At 43.9% G+C, this 13,583-nt stretch overlaps 1 protein-coding gene across 3 annotated transcripts; it reads left to right on the forward strand.

Moving 5' to 3' along the window:
- The first annotated feature begins 456 nt into the window (after window positions 1-456).
- LOC311141166 (alpha-1-antitrypsin-like) lies at window positions 457-13,086 on the forward strand. 3 transcript variants are annotated; one of them, XM_084176417.1, is made up of 5 exons: window positions 457-551; window positions 10,753-11,613; window positions 11,916-12,183; window positions 12,308-12,455; window positions 12,662-13,086. In XM_084176417.1, the coding sequence occupies exons 2-5, from the start codon at window positions 10,761-10,763 to the stop codon at window positions 12,857-12,859; spliced, it is 1,467 nt and encodes a 488-aa protein (XP_084032543.1). In that variant the 5' UTR covers window positions 457-551; window positions 10,753-10,760; the 3' UTR covers window positions 12,860-13,086. The 3 variants fall into 3 exon arrangements, with proteins under 3 accessions (XP_084032543.1, XP_084032542.1, XP_084032541.1); XM_084176416.1 differs by lacking the exon at window positions 457-551 and adding an exon at window positions 6,359-6,376; XM_084176415.1 differs by lacking the exon at window positions 457-551 and adding an exon at window positions 10,498-10,516.
- Window positions 13,087-13,583: the final 497 nt, after the last annotated feature.

A 13,583-nucleotide genomic window follows, 5' to 3' on the forward strand; every position in this document is an offset into this window, starting at 1 on the left:
GTCCCTGGCGTGCTGTGTCCCTCGACCCACGAAACATATGTCGGGGGGAGGGGGGGGGGTGACAGCCGCCAAGGGGAACAGCGACATTGAGCTCTGAAAAGAGCTTTTGTTAAATACTTACCCTATGGATAAGCTTGGTGTGCTCATTGTAGGACGACGTCGATGATCTGGAAAATCGACTGCGTTTTCTTCGTCCTGAGTCTTCTCTTCGTCTCTTCTTGGCTTCTTCAGTCTAGTCCAGTCGCTGAAGATAAAGGGAGGCAGATTGAGGGGAGGCATCCCCTCTTATAGGGACACCTGTACTCCTATTGGCTGCAGGTGTGTGCATAATTTTGTCTCAGGCTGATGCTGCCTTAGGGCAGAGGGTAAACCACTAGGAGCAGAGCTCCCCTATGGGGCGGAGCTCCACGATATAGAACTAGTTTTCAGTTTTCCCCTCCCCACTCAGACTACTCCCAGACAGTCCTAGCTTAATTCTTGCTTGAGAAATTGCTATCTGCTAAGCTATTTTTGTTTCTTTTTTTTTACAATTTTAATTGAAAACAATCACAGTAAGTTACTTTATTATTACACATAAATTATTTGATATTGAGATAAAAATGGCTGCATTGGCTCTTTTGAAGATAAAATACAGTGTAGTTCAATTGCAGGTTTGAGATTAACAGTAAAAAAAGAGTAAATGTTTCATAAAAGTAAGAATATTTTGTTTAGGTATTGTATACTGCCCTGTCCCCAACTTTTGGCAAAATATGTGTTTTTGTTTACATTTGTCTCCAATGAACGGTCTAGAAACCCTGCCATGTTCTCGTCCACCTCATGGACACACAGTGATGTAATATTGACTGTTAATGTGTGGTGAAATTGACCACAAAGTCTATTAGCAGTGTAGACAGTGCATTTTGGAAGCTGCTCTTTTGACTAACGCTAATAGTGTGTATTTGTCTGTTATACTGCAGTGTTAAAATAAATTGTGGACAGTATGATGCAATGATGCATGTTCCTGAGTAGTGCAAGGCAGTTCATTAAGGCGAGGCACCACACCCTAATAGGGTAATATTTTCCCTTAATCATATCACAATTCACTTTTAAACAAGTCTGGAGAATATATCTAAGGAAAACACCACAACATGTGGTGAATGCAGATGCTTCTGAAGCTGAGGAAAATTAGTTCGCGTGTGGGAAGAGTCTGACTTTTGGGAAATGGCAATTAAAGAGAAGTACAATGAATTTAGCGTACCAATCGTCAAACACCTATTTAGACCCAATCACGGTCTCTTCAAAGGTACTACATATAGTCTAATTTGTAACAATATTTATGAAATGGACTTTTAAATGATGTATGATTACATGTAGTGAGCTTGGAAATTATGGATTTATGTCCATTTGAATGTGGTTAAAATTCATGATTTTTGTATGACGGTAGTATGATAAACAAAACAAAATATACATTTACATCAAGTTTTTGACATTTTTTATTTAGCTTTTTGAAAGTACAAATATTAAAGGACCAAAATACCAAAAAATATACAAATGTATACGTTAATGCAAAAATGTAATTTCAGCCTTCGCCGTAATTAATTGAGCGGACAGCGTCGGGTGAGGTTGTGTATCTCTCTGGTGGGAGGTAAGCTTGGCTTATATGGTGTCGAGTAAAGCTTAAACCATGTATTTAGATTGTAGGTAGTTTATCTAGGTAGTTATTGTAGGTTATTGTAGGTAATTATTGTAGGTAAGTATTGTATTCGGCTGAGCCAGGTGAAGCACGAGGCTAGCTAACTCACTACCTGGACCAATAAAGCTAGCTAGCTAGCGGGTAGCTACTGGTAACTATTAGCAACTGTGGATAGTTGTTTCCAATGTTATTTCACGCTTAAGAGGACCTGTAATTATTCCAGCTAGCTACCTACCATTGAGCTGTTTTTCTAACCTCATTATCTGAAGCGTTAACGTTAGGTAGTTAGTAGCTACTGTACTCGAAATGTAGCTAGCTTGTTGCTACCTGGATAGCTAACTAAACAATAGCTGGAACGACCTAGCTTTAATATTTGGAGACGCTTTCTCTCCGTTGGGACAGACGCGAACTGGCTGAATCGATTCAGTGGCTAGCTTTGCACTTAACTGGCTAACAGTAGCTACTAAGGGTAAGTTATAACCTACATTTATTTGTGTTTTGTTTTTACATACTGGTAACCAGAGTCGTTCAAGGGAATTCGGGACATGGGTGACTAGTTAACGTTAGCTTGGCTCTCTCTGTGTGTTCGTGCCGTGGGAGGAGGGGTTGGTTCATTGGCAGAGAGCAATGGCTAGCTAGTATGCTAACTATTCTAGCTAACTAACTGGCTGAATAAGTTGACAATGTACTCACTCAAACTGTCAAAACTAACCCAAAACTTTACACAATGTTAGACACGGACACGAATGATCTGCTTGGCGTGTTAACACACTGGTGGTTTGTTGTAACCAAGTATTGGTGCTAAACCGTGTTATTGGAGGCTGGCATGCTAGTTGGCTATGGCGTCATAGGATTCGGTGCCCTGGACGGTTTTCACGGAAGAATACTGTACCAAGTTAGCTAGCTGAATAAACTAAGTTAGAGTCTATTCCTAGAAAACACTGAACCGCTGTAGTTTACAACAATTATAATTTCTAAAGTGGAAGTTGGGAGAGTTATATTTGAGTGTTTCAGTGAAACGTAAGTGAGGGAGGCCCCGCTCTCTCGCTTTCCCAGATATTTAGTTCATTTCATTCCGATCTCCTTTGCATTATTGTAGCCTTTTTCTGTAGCCTGTCAACTATGTGTCTGTCCATCCCTGTTCTCTCCTCTCTGCACAGGCCATGCAAACGCTTCACACCACGTGGCTGTTGCCACTCTAATCTGGTGGTCCCTGCGCGCATGACCCACGTGGAGTTCCAGGTCTCTGGGAGCCTCTGGAACTGCCGTTCTGCGGCCAACAAGGCAGAGTTCATCTCAGCCTATGCTACCCTCCAGTCCCTCGACTTCTTTGCGCTGACGGAAACATGGATTACCACAGAAAACACTGCTACTCCTACTGCTCTTTCCTCGTCTAACCATGTGTTCTCGCATACCCCGAGAGCATCTGGCCAGCGCGGCGGTGGCACAGGAATCCTCATCTCTCCCAAGTGGACATTCTCTCTTTTTCCCCTGACCCATCTGTCTATCTCCTCATTTGAATTCCATGCTGTCACAGTCACTAGCCCATTCAAGCTTAACATCCTTGTCATTTATCGCCCTCCAGGTTCCCTTGGAGAGTTCATCAATGAGCTTGACGCCTTGATACGTTCCTTTCCTGAGGATGGCTCACCCCTTACAGTCCTGGGTGACTTTAACCTCCCTACATCTGCCTTTGACTCATTTCTCTCTGCCTCCTTCTTTCCACTCCTTTCCTCTTTTGACCTCACCCTCTCACCGTCCCCCCCTACTCACAAGGCAGGCAATACGCTTGATCTTATCTTTACTAGTTGCTGTTCTTCTACTAATCTCACTGCAACTCCCCTCCAAGTCTCCGACCACTACTTTGTATCCTTTTCTCTCTCGCTCTCCTCCAACACTACTCACTCTGCCCCTACTCAGATGGTAATGTGCCGTCGCAACCTTCGCTCTCTCTCTCCCGCTACTCTCTCCTCTTCCATCCTATCATCTCTTCCCTCTGGTAAATCCTTCTCCCTCCGATCTCCTGATTCTGCCTCCTCAACCCTCCTCTCCTCCCTTTCTGCATCTTTTGACTCTCTATGTCCCCTATCCTCCCGGCCGGCTCGGTCCTCCCCTCCTGCTCTGTGGCTTGATGACTCATTGCGAGCTCACAGAAGAGGGCTCCGGGCAGCCGAGCGGAAATGGAGGAAAACTAGACTCCCTGCGGACCTGTCATCTTTTCACTCCCTCCTCTCTACATTCTCTTCCTCTGTTTCCGCTGCCAAAGCCACTTTCTACCACTCTAAATTTCAAGCCTCTGCCTCTAACCCTAGGAAGCTCGTTGCCACCTTCTCCTCCCTGCTGAATCCTCCTCCTCCTACCCCTCCCTCCTCCCTCTCTGTGGATGACTTCATCAACCATTTTGAAAAGAAGGTTGACGACATCCGATCCTCATTTATTAAGTCAAATGACACCGCTGGTCCTGCTCACACTGCCCTACCCTATGCTTTGACTTCTTTCTCCCCTCTCTCTCCAGATGAAATCTTGCGACTTGTGATGGCCAGCCGCCCAACAACCTGCCCGCTTGACCCTATCCCCTCCTCTCTTCTCCAGACCATTTCCGGAGACCTTCTCCCTTACCTCACCTCCCTCATCAACTCATCCTTGACCGCTGGCCATGTCCCTTTCGTCTTCAAGAGAGCGAGAGTTGCACCCCTCCTCAAAAAACCTACACTCGATCCCTCCGATGTCAACAACTACAGACCAGTATCCCTTCTTTCTTTTCTCTCCAAAACTCTTGAGCATGCAGTCTCCAGCCAACTCTCCTGCTATCTCTCTCAGAATTACCTTCTTGATCCAAACCAGTCAGGTTTCAAGACTGGTCATTCAACTGAGACTGCTCTTCTCTGTGTCACGGAGGCTCTCCGCACTGCTAAAGCTAACTCTCTCTCCTCTGCTCTTATCCTTCTAGACCTATCCGCTGCCTTTGATACTGTGAACCATCAGATCCTCCTCTCCACCCTCTCCGAGTTGGGCATCTCCGGTGCTGTTCACTCTTGGATTGCGTCCTACCTGACAGGTCGCTCCTACCAGGTGGCGTGGCGAGAATCTGTCTCCGCACCACGTGCTCTCACCACTGATGTCCCCCAGGGCTCAGTTCTAGGCCCTCTCCTATTCTCTCTATACACCAAGTCACTTGGCTCTGTCATATCCTCACATGGTCTCTCCTATCATTGCTACGCAGACAACACCCAATTAATTTTCTCCTTTCCCCCTTCTGATAACCAGGTGGCGAATCGCATCTCTGCATATCTGGCAGACATATCAGTGTGGATGTCGGATCACCACCTCAAGCTGAATCTCGGCAAGACGGAGCTGCTCTTCCTCCCGGGGAAGGACTGCCCGCTCCATGATCTCGCCATCACGGTTGACAACTCCATTGTGTCCTCCTCCCAGAGTGCAAAGAACCTTGGCGTGACCCTGGACAACACCCTGTCGTTCTCCGCTAACATCAAAGTGGTGACCCGATCCTGCAGGTTCATGCTCTACAACATTCGCAGAGTACGACCCTACCTTACACAGAAAGCGGCACAGGTCCTAATCCAGGCACTTGTCATCTCCCGTCTGGATTACTGCAACTCGCTGTTGGCTGGGCTCCCTGCATGTGCCATTAAACCCCTACAACTTGCCAGAACGCTGCAGCCCGTCTGGTGTTCGACCTTCCCAAGTTCTCTCATGTCACCCCGCTCCTCCGCACACTCCACTGGCTTCCAGTTGAGGCTTGCATCTACTACAAGACCATGGTGCTTGCCTACGGAGCAGTGAGGGGAATGGCACCTCCTTACCTTCAGGCTCTGATCAGACCCTACACCCAAACGAGGGCACTGCATTCATCCACCTCTGGCCTGCTAGCTCCCCAACCTCTACGGAAGCACAGTTCCCGCTCAGCCCAGTCAAAGCTATTTGCTGCTCTGGCACCCCAATGGTGGAACAAGCTCCCCCACGACGCCAGGACAGCGGAGTCACTAACCACCTTCCGGAGACACTTGAAACCCTACCTCTTTAAGGAATACCTGGAATAGTATAAAGTAATCCTTCTACCCCCCCCCCCCCCCCCCATTTAAACAAAAAGTGGTTGTCCCACTGGCTATCATAAGTTGAATGCACCAATTTGTAACACGCTCTGGATAAGAGCGTCTGCTAAATGATGTAAATGTAAAAATTAATGGTTGCTGAAATGTGGTTTGGCGTGCCAGTGAAGTAGGAGCTTACTATTGCATTGTTACACATTATAATGTACCAGACATACGTTTAACCATGCAGACCACCAAATGCACAATGGATATGAATTACACAGTTCTATAAAATAACTAAACAGAACAGAACAACATATAACCTGCAACAGCTATTGTGTAATATTGCTCTATCATTTGCTGTGTGTTGTCATCCAACATGTATTTTTGACAATGTCCCATGTCAATAGTTATATTTCCAATATAGTTTTTAAAGTTTTAGTTGTCATGCCCTTTGCCAATCCTAAATGAAAAAAAATGTGTGGTCAGCACTCCCCTAAGCAGGTAATGATTACATTCTTCAAATATGGGGGCTTGCCAGTACCAAACAAACATGTCAAAGTTCAACCCCTGATCAATCCCAAATGAACCACACACAGTATATAAAGTGAATTCGGTACAGATTAAGACCCCAAAGCTGCTGTCTGGAAGGGTGAGTAGGCTACTATAATGCTATCCATCTCTACACTGGGAGATTTGTACTGGTAACTGGCTCTATAGCTTTGGGCCCGTTTTCCCAAAAGCATCTTAAGTTAAGGCTAAGATCATCGTTAGAACCTTCGTATGATCATAGTTACATTTTCGAGCTGTTTCCCAAAACGATCATTACTAAAGTTGCACTTGAAAAAGCTTGTTATTTACCGCCTGCCTCAGACGACTCATAGAACAGCTAAAAGTGTGTAAAAAAAATTAATAAAGGATATTTCATGCTGAAACCTTCATATTAAACACCAATGGTATTCACTAAGTTGATGGTTTATATTTAGGATAATGTTTTACAGCTTGATTTTTAAATCATCTTATTTAATTATTTCATATATTTTACATGTGATAAGGCCAGAGAGAGAGCCAGAGATAATTACAGACACTTTTGATAATCTGAATTACCCAAAAAGGCCATAAATGTCTTGTGATAGATTACATAAAATTCTTGAAAGATACCAAAATTCTGGTACTTTACTGGTAAACTTCGAAAGTTTCCAGTAATATACCCTCCCTTTACAACCCTACTTGTAATATTGAGTTGCATTGCTATCGGGAAACCGGGCCCTTTCCCAAAAACATCTTAAGGCAAAGTTCATCATTTGAACCTTCGCAGCAGCATCGTTATGTCTGCAATCTGTTTCCCAAAACCTTCCTTACTAAAGTTGCACTTGTAAACGCTTGTTATTTACCTACTGTCTCAGACCACTCATAAAACAGCTAAGTGCGTCGTTAGATGATTTTTTGCCCTTCTGAGGACTTTATTCACAAAAGATCTACGCTAAACATAGAATCAAGATGTTTATCTGTCTGATCGTGACAGACGATAACTTCCAAACGAAGTTGACTAGAAATACAAAGTTGCCAAAGTCTTTGCAATTATTACAAACAAGTGAAGGATAAGAAAATGCTTAAAATGAAAACCGAGATGACTGCATTAAATTATAAATAGGCTACATGTACATATATATTTGAATCATATTGAAATCAATTTCATGTTCAATCAACTGAGTTCTGTTTTTGCCTCAATATATTTCATGTGTAACAACTTGTGCGCAATGATGTGACCAATCTGTGATTAAGAGCATAAGAAGCCGCCTCAATATTTGTTGCCATATGTATTAATATCTCTCTAAGAGCTGATCCGTTGTAAGTAGTGTGGAGCAGTGGCGGCTCCTGAAAAAATTCTCAGGGGGGGCAATTTTTCTGATGATTTAGGTGACCTACACACATTTTAAAAAAGATATGTCCAGCAACAACATGAAGACAGGGGCAGCATATAAGTCAATACCAGAAGCATTTATTGACTGATCTCAAAAGTGTTGGCTTACCAGGGTTGGTGGAGCCCTCAGTTTCATCTTTGCCTCGCAAAGCTAACTCAAACACTCCGCAAAACTTCACACACTGGATTAGCCGGCTGAGGATGTGGCGGTTCTTGCTAATGTCGTAGTAAATATATTTGTTATAGTGAATATGGAATATGATATGTTGAGTAAAATGTTGTGCTAAGATCTATTTAGGTCAGGAGCTGGTTATAAGTTCTGTTCCTATCCAATAACAATGGACAAAAGGGTCCTATCTTGTCAGCCTTGTCAGTTTCAGTTCTCCAGTAAACTTGTGATTATCAACACTAACCTCATCGTTGTGGCGGCGGACAGCTAGCCTGTATCCCTCATCCAGTTGAGTGGGAATGTTCACTCTCCCCAAAGCAGACAGTCTTTGACAGCTCATGTTTCTTAATCTTTCCTGAAAGATGGTGCATGTCCGTTACACACCAGTCGCTGTCCAAGCGGTGCTGTCTGCCGTGCCGCCTTCAGGGTGAAAGAGTAAGCAGGGGGTAGCAGAAGACTGCATTAGCTACATCGCAGCCTGCTAGCCATGTTTTTCGTTCGTACCAATTTTTGGAAAATCCTCGGGTGTAGGACTTCCCCCCTTTAGTAGAAACCTGTTGAATTATTAAATTTGGTCTGGGAGGTCCTAATTGTTTCGTTGCCAATTTATCTTCATTTGTTCGCCGACAAAAAGGAACTTCTTTCAAAGACACAATCGAGTTGCACTGAAGCCTAGCCATTTTGATAGAAGTAGTGAATTGATTGACGAGGCTACCCGCTCTTTTCTTAGTTACGTTCATGGTTATATGTTACGTATGACGAAAGCGCGTAAGTGCAAGCCCTCAGAAACCCATAGAGATTGTATTGAAAGCTCTGATATTTGAAAAAAATAGATTTTACATGGGAGTCTATGACAGACTTCTGGGCGATTTTCAACCTGACTGATATCGCCCCAAAAGGGGGGGGGGGCATTTGAAGCACGACTTTAGCCTGATTGGACATTTAGTGGCACTGTGGCAGATCAGACGTCTAGATTACAACACTGATAACTACTGTTGCCGTGATATAATTGATTAGAAAAAAAATCCCTTCCTTTTCCCGTTTGGCAGTGCGTCGCCCATATCGCCCTATTGAACACACCGCCCCTGGTGTGGAGTAATAATGTTAAGGTAAGATTTAAATGAGGAAAGCTGATCCGACAGCAGCGCTGCTTTTCTTTCGTACCTATCAGTATCGAAACATGGTCTAACGACACACTTAGCGAACGGTCTCTCTGCGTAGTGTTTTGGGAAACGCACGTTACATCTTTGGCCGTTGTAGGAAAGATGAATCGTTAAAACACTCCTAAGCATAAGTTCCACCCCTATCAGGAAACTAGGCCCTGTTAAAGGTCGTCTCCAAACATAACATGGTCTCAGAGCATTTCGTATTATTCTGTATGTAAATCAGAGACACTTTGTTAAGTATGATATGTTATGTTTCCTATGGTATGTATTAATTTGTGGATGTCCATCATCCATTTCGTATGATATGTTACGAATTACAATTTGTATGAGATGTTACGAATTACAATTCATACAAATTTTATGAATTTGCAAAACGTACAATATGTTACGAATTTGTAAAAGATATGTTATGAATTCCAACTTGTTGCGGCTAATGTTAGCTAGGTGGAAAACGCTAACGTTAAATAGCTGGCTAACATTAAGATTAGGAGTTAGGTTAAAGGGTTAAGGTTAGGGTTTGGAGAAGGGTTAGCTAAAAGGGTTAAGGTTAGGGTTAGCTAACATGCTAAGTAATTGCAAAGTAGCTAAACCGTAGTAAGAAGTTGCAAAGTTGCTAATTAGCTAAACTGCTAAAGTTGTCCATGATGAGATTCAAACACGCAACCTTTGGGTTGCTAGACGTTTGCGTTATACACCCACCTTCCTTTCACCTTAAGTAACCTTCTATCTTATGTAACCATACCAAACGTAACATATCATACTAATTTGAGGGTCCCGGATTTATGTTCACTATGTTACGTCTAGTCTATGAGACCAGTCTGCCAAACATGGTTCACTGGATTTGTCTGGTGTGACTGTGAGGCCCACTAATTGATAAACTAAAGGCATTATTTACCTTAACTAGGAGTTAAAATGTGTTTGATTGCCAGAATGACTAAGAATGAGCCAATTTACTTCAGGAAACATTCAATTACAAGAGTTTGAAAAGCCAGTAGCTCTGATGGACCAGTGTTGGAGACCACAGAATACGAACATAACAGAATGAGAATACTGATGTGGGAAGATAAAATGTAGTGTAGTTCAATTGCAGGTTTGAGATGAACAGTAAAGAAAGTGTAAATGTTACATAAAATAAATACTATTTTCTGAGGTTGTTGTAGACTACCCTGCCCCATCTCTTGGCAAAATATGTGTTCTCTGTTTCCCTTTGTCTCCACTGGAACGTTCTAGAAGCCCTGACATGTTCCAGTCTACCTCAGGGGCATAGAGTGATGTAATAATGTGACTGTTAATTATGTGTGGTGAAATTGAACATGTGACTGTCATGTGTAGTATCTATGTGAAGCTTATACTTCCAGAAGTATTTTGATGTAATCTGTATGGAAGTATGATGTATAATCTTATCTCATTGGTCAATGTGGCAAACAACTCTGGTTTGAAAAAGTAACACTTCCAGGTAGATTTAAAAGGAATGATTTGGCCACCATCGTTTGTTCTCTTCTTCTTATCCTGCAGATCCTGGAGGATTGAACAGTATGCTCTCCCTTTCTCTCTCACCCTCATTAATGATTTACAATATGCAGTATGCCACAGGCCAGAAAGTTCTACCAAGTTGTGTACCCAGATTCAATGGGTTTAGCCTATATCATTAATTGAAATGACCATTGAATAGCGGTACATCTTCCAGATAGTGACATTAAATGTGGTGACTATTGCGGAATCGAAACCAAATTGATTGACTAATGCTATTTTTTAAAACTTTGTGATAGTTGACAACATGAGGACAGCCCTGTGTTTGTGGATCGTTATGGCAGTGCTTTGCCCGGGAGAGGTCAGAGGTCACAAAGGTAACGGAGGTGACCGCCACCACGGTCACGGGCGCGAGCATGGTGGTGGGCACGACCGCGACCATGGTGGTGGGCGCGACCGCGACCATGGTGGTGAGTGCGACCGCGACCATGGTGACAGGCGCGACCGCGACCATGGTGACAGGCGCGACCGCGACCATGGTGACAGGCGCGACCATGGTGACAGGCGAGACCACGACCATGGTCGAGACCACGACCATGGTCGAGACCACGACCACGGGCATCATCACCATGAGCCCAGTGACAACAGCACTAAACCAGTGATCCAAGGAAACGGGGAGTTTGCTTTCAGCCTGTACAAGCAGCTGGTTGTTCAGCCTGACAACCAGGGCAAGAACGTGTTCTTCTCCCCGCTGAGTGTGTCCCTGGCCCTGGCAGCTCTGTCCATGGGGGCCAAGGGTCAGACCCACCAGCAGCTTTTCACTGGTCTGGGCTTCAACAGCAGCCTACTGACCCAAGAACAGGTGGACCAGACCTTCCAGACCATCCTCACACGGCTCAACCAGAAGAAAGGAGTGAACCTGACCATAGGAAGTGCACTTTTCCTGCAAAACACCTTTACACCACGCCCCAAGTTCCTCGAGGACATGAAGCGCTTCTACCTTTCTGAGGGTGTCACAGTCGACTTCACCAACACTGCTAAGGCCATCGATACAATCAATACATACGTGGGGGAGAAGACCAAAGGCAAGATAGACAAGTTAGTCAATGATCTGGACCCAACCACTGTCATGTACCTCCTCAGCTACATTTACTTCAAAGGTAAGAGGATATTGCAAACTATAAGACAAAATAACAATAATAAAAAAATGTAATAGGGTCCTTGAAATGAAGTAGAGTTCACGTCTTTGATTGATGCAGATCTTGTGTACACGTAATTCCTTCTAACTGTCAATATGTCTTTTTGTCTCTGGGTGTTGTTTGTGTTATTGATGCCATTGTACCTTTTGGCTGTATCGCCTGCTGAATCTTGCTGGGTCTCCCTCAGAAAACCACTTTTGGTCTGGTAACCTTTACTCACCACATCACACCCTGAAATGTTTTACGATTTTCTAATTCCCAAGGAAAATGGGAGATACCCTTTGACCCTGAAGACACGAAGGAGGACACATTCCATGTGGATGAAAACACCACTGTTCCGGTCCAGATGATGAGCGTGGAGAAGAGGTTCTCTGTCTACTACGACCAGGAGATCTCCACCAGTATCCTGCATCTCCGCTACAACGACTCAGTGTCCATGATGCTGGCGCTACCAGAGAAGGGACTCGCTAGTCTGGACAAGGTCATATGCCACAACCACATCACCAAGTGGCACAGGTGGAAGAGGGCCAGGTATAACCCGTCTTAATCATTAAGCATCACTCTCATAGAACTAATAAAACGTTGGGTGGGTAAAACAACCACATATCACAATCATTGCAAGTAAAACCTTCTTCCTGTCCATGTTTATCTTTAGGGAATACCAGGTGCATGTTCCCAGGTTGTCCATCACCACAACATACTCCCTTAAGGACATCCTGAGTGGAATCGGAATGCCGGACATATTCAGTGATAGAGCTGACTTCAGTGGAATATCAGAGGAACTGAAGGTGGCTGTCTCAGAGGTGGGGAACCCATTCACTCTCAGTGATTCATAAAGACATAAATTCAGGGAAGACACATTTCAGGGAGCCCCTGAAAGCTCTATCTGGCTCCCCAGGGGTCCCGGGAGAATCACTGCCCTAGAACATACTATGTGTATTCGCTATGTGAACCATGTGAACTAGGCCTATGTACTGAACATCAGACTGCATTGTGTGGTTGTTTTCAGGCAGTGCACCAAGCCTCCTTGGATGTGGATGAGGCTGGAGCGACCGCAGCAGCTGCCACAGGTGTGGTCCCTATGCCCCTCTCCTCCCGACACACCCCTGTCTTGAAGTTCGACCGTCCATTCATGATCTTTGTCACGGACCGGGAGACCAAGAGTATTCTCTTCATGGGCAAGATCATCAACCCAGCCAACAAATAAATCCGGTGCTATGTAAAACCAGTGCTGCAGAAAACATGTGCTCTATAAAAGCTGTGGTCTATAATCACAAATTGAAATCTAAGTGCTGTTGTTAGGAAACCAGTAAGCAAACCCATCCAAACTCCTCTTGGTCAATCTAGCCTGGGAAGCTAAAGTTAACAAGCGTATACATCCTCTGTATTTACTTTGCTGGATATTTGTACAACTATTAAATACATATCACCATTTGCTGCCAGTCTTTCTTCTTATCTTTTGGCTCTAGGCCTAATAAAGCATGTTACAGAATTTGGACACATACATGTTCTTGCAACGTTTCCATGAAACGTGTCTAGAACATTAATATCTTATCTTCTGAGAACATGGCAACAATGTTCTATGTATGTTTGGTGGGACTTTGATGGAATATTTTCCTAACCCACAGAAAACTGGACACATGAATGTTCTTGCAATGTTCCCATGAAACGTGTCTAGAACATTAATATCTTATCTTCTGAGAACATGGCAACAATGTTCTATGTATGTTTGGTGGGACTTTGATGGAATATTTTCCTAACCCACAGAAAACTGGACACATGAATGTTCTTGCAATGTTCCCATGAAACGTGTCAAGAACATTAATATCTTAAGTTCTGAGAACATGGAACCACGTTCTGGGTAAGTTCTAGTTGACATTAAGGGAATGGTCTCTTGGAAACATTCCTTGCACATCACAGGAACATTCCTA

Source organism: Coregonus lavaretus, assembly GCF_964263955.1.
Source record: "Coregonus lavaretus genome assembly, chromosome: 14".
Classification (NCBI taxonomy): Eukaryota; Metazoa; Chordata; class Actinopteri; order Salmoniformes; family Salmonidae; genus Coregonus; species Coregonus lavaretus.

Excerpts from the sequence above, each read along its gene's own strand:
- LOC311141166 (XM_084176417.1), top strand. The coding sequence starts at position 10,761 with ATGAGGACAGCCCTGTGTTTGTGGATCGTTATGGCAGTGCTTTGCCCG. Across the intron at positions 11,614-11,915 it reads CAGCTACATTTACTTCAAAG|GAAAATGGGAGATACCCTTT; the intron begins GTAAGAGGATAT and ends CTAATTCCCAAG. Across the intron at positions 12,184-12,307 it reads CACAGGTGGAAGAGGGCCAG|GGAATACCAGGTGCATGTTC; the intron begins GTATAACCCGTC and ends GTTTATCTTTAG.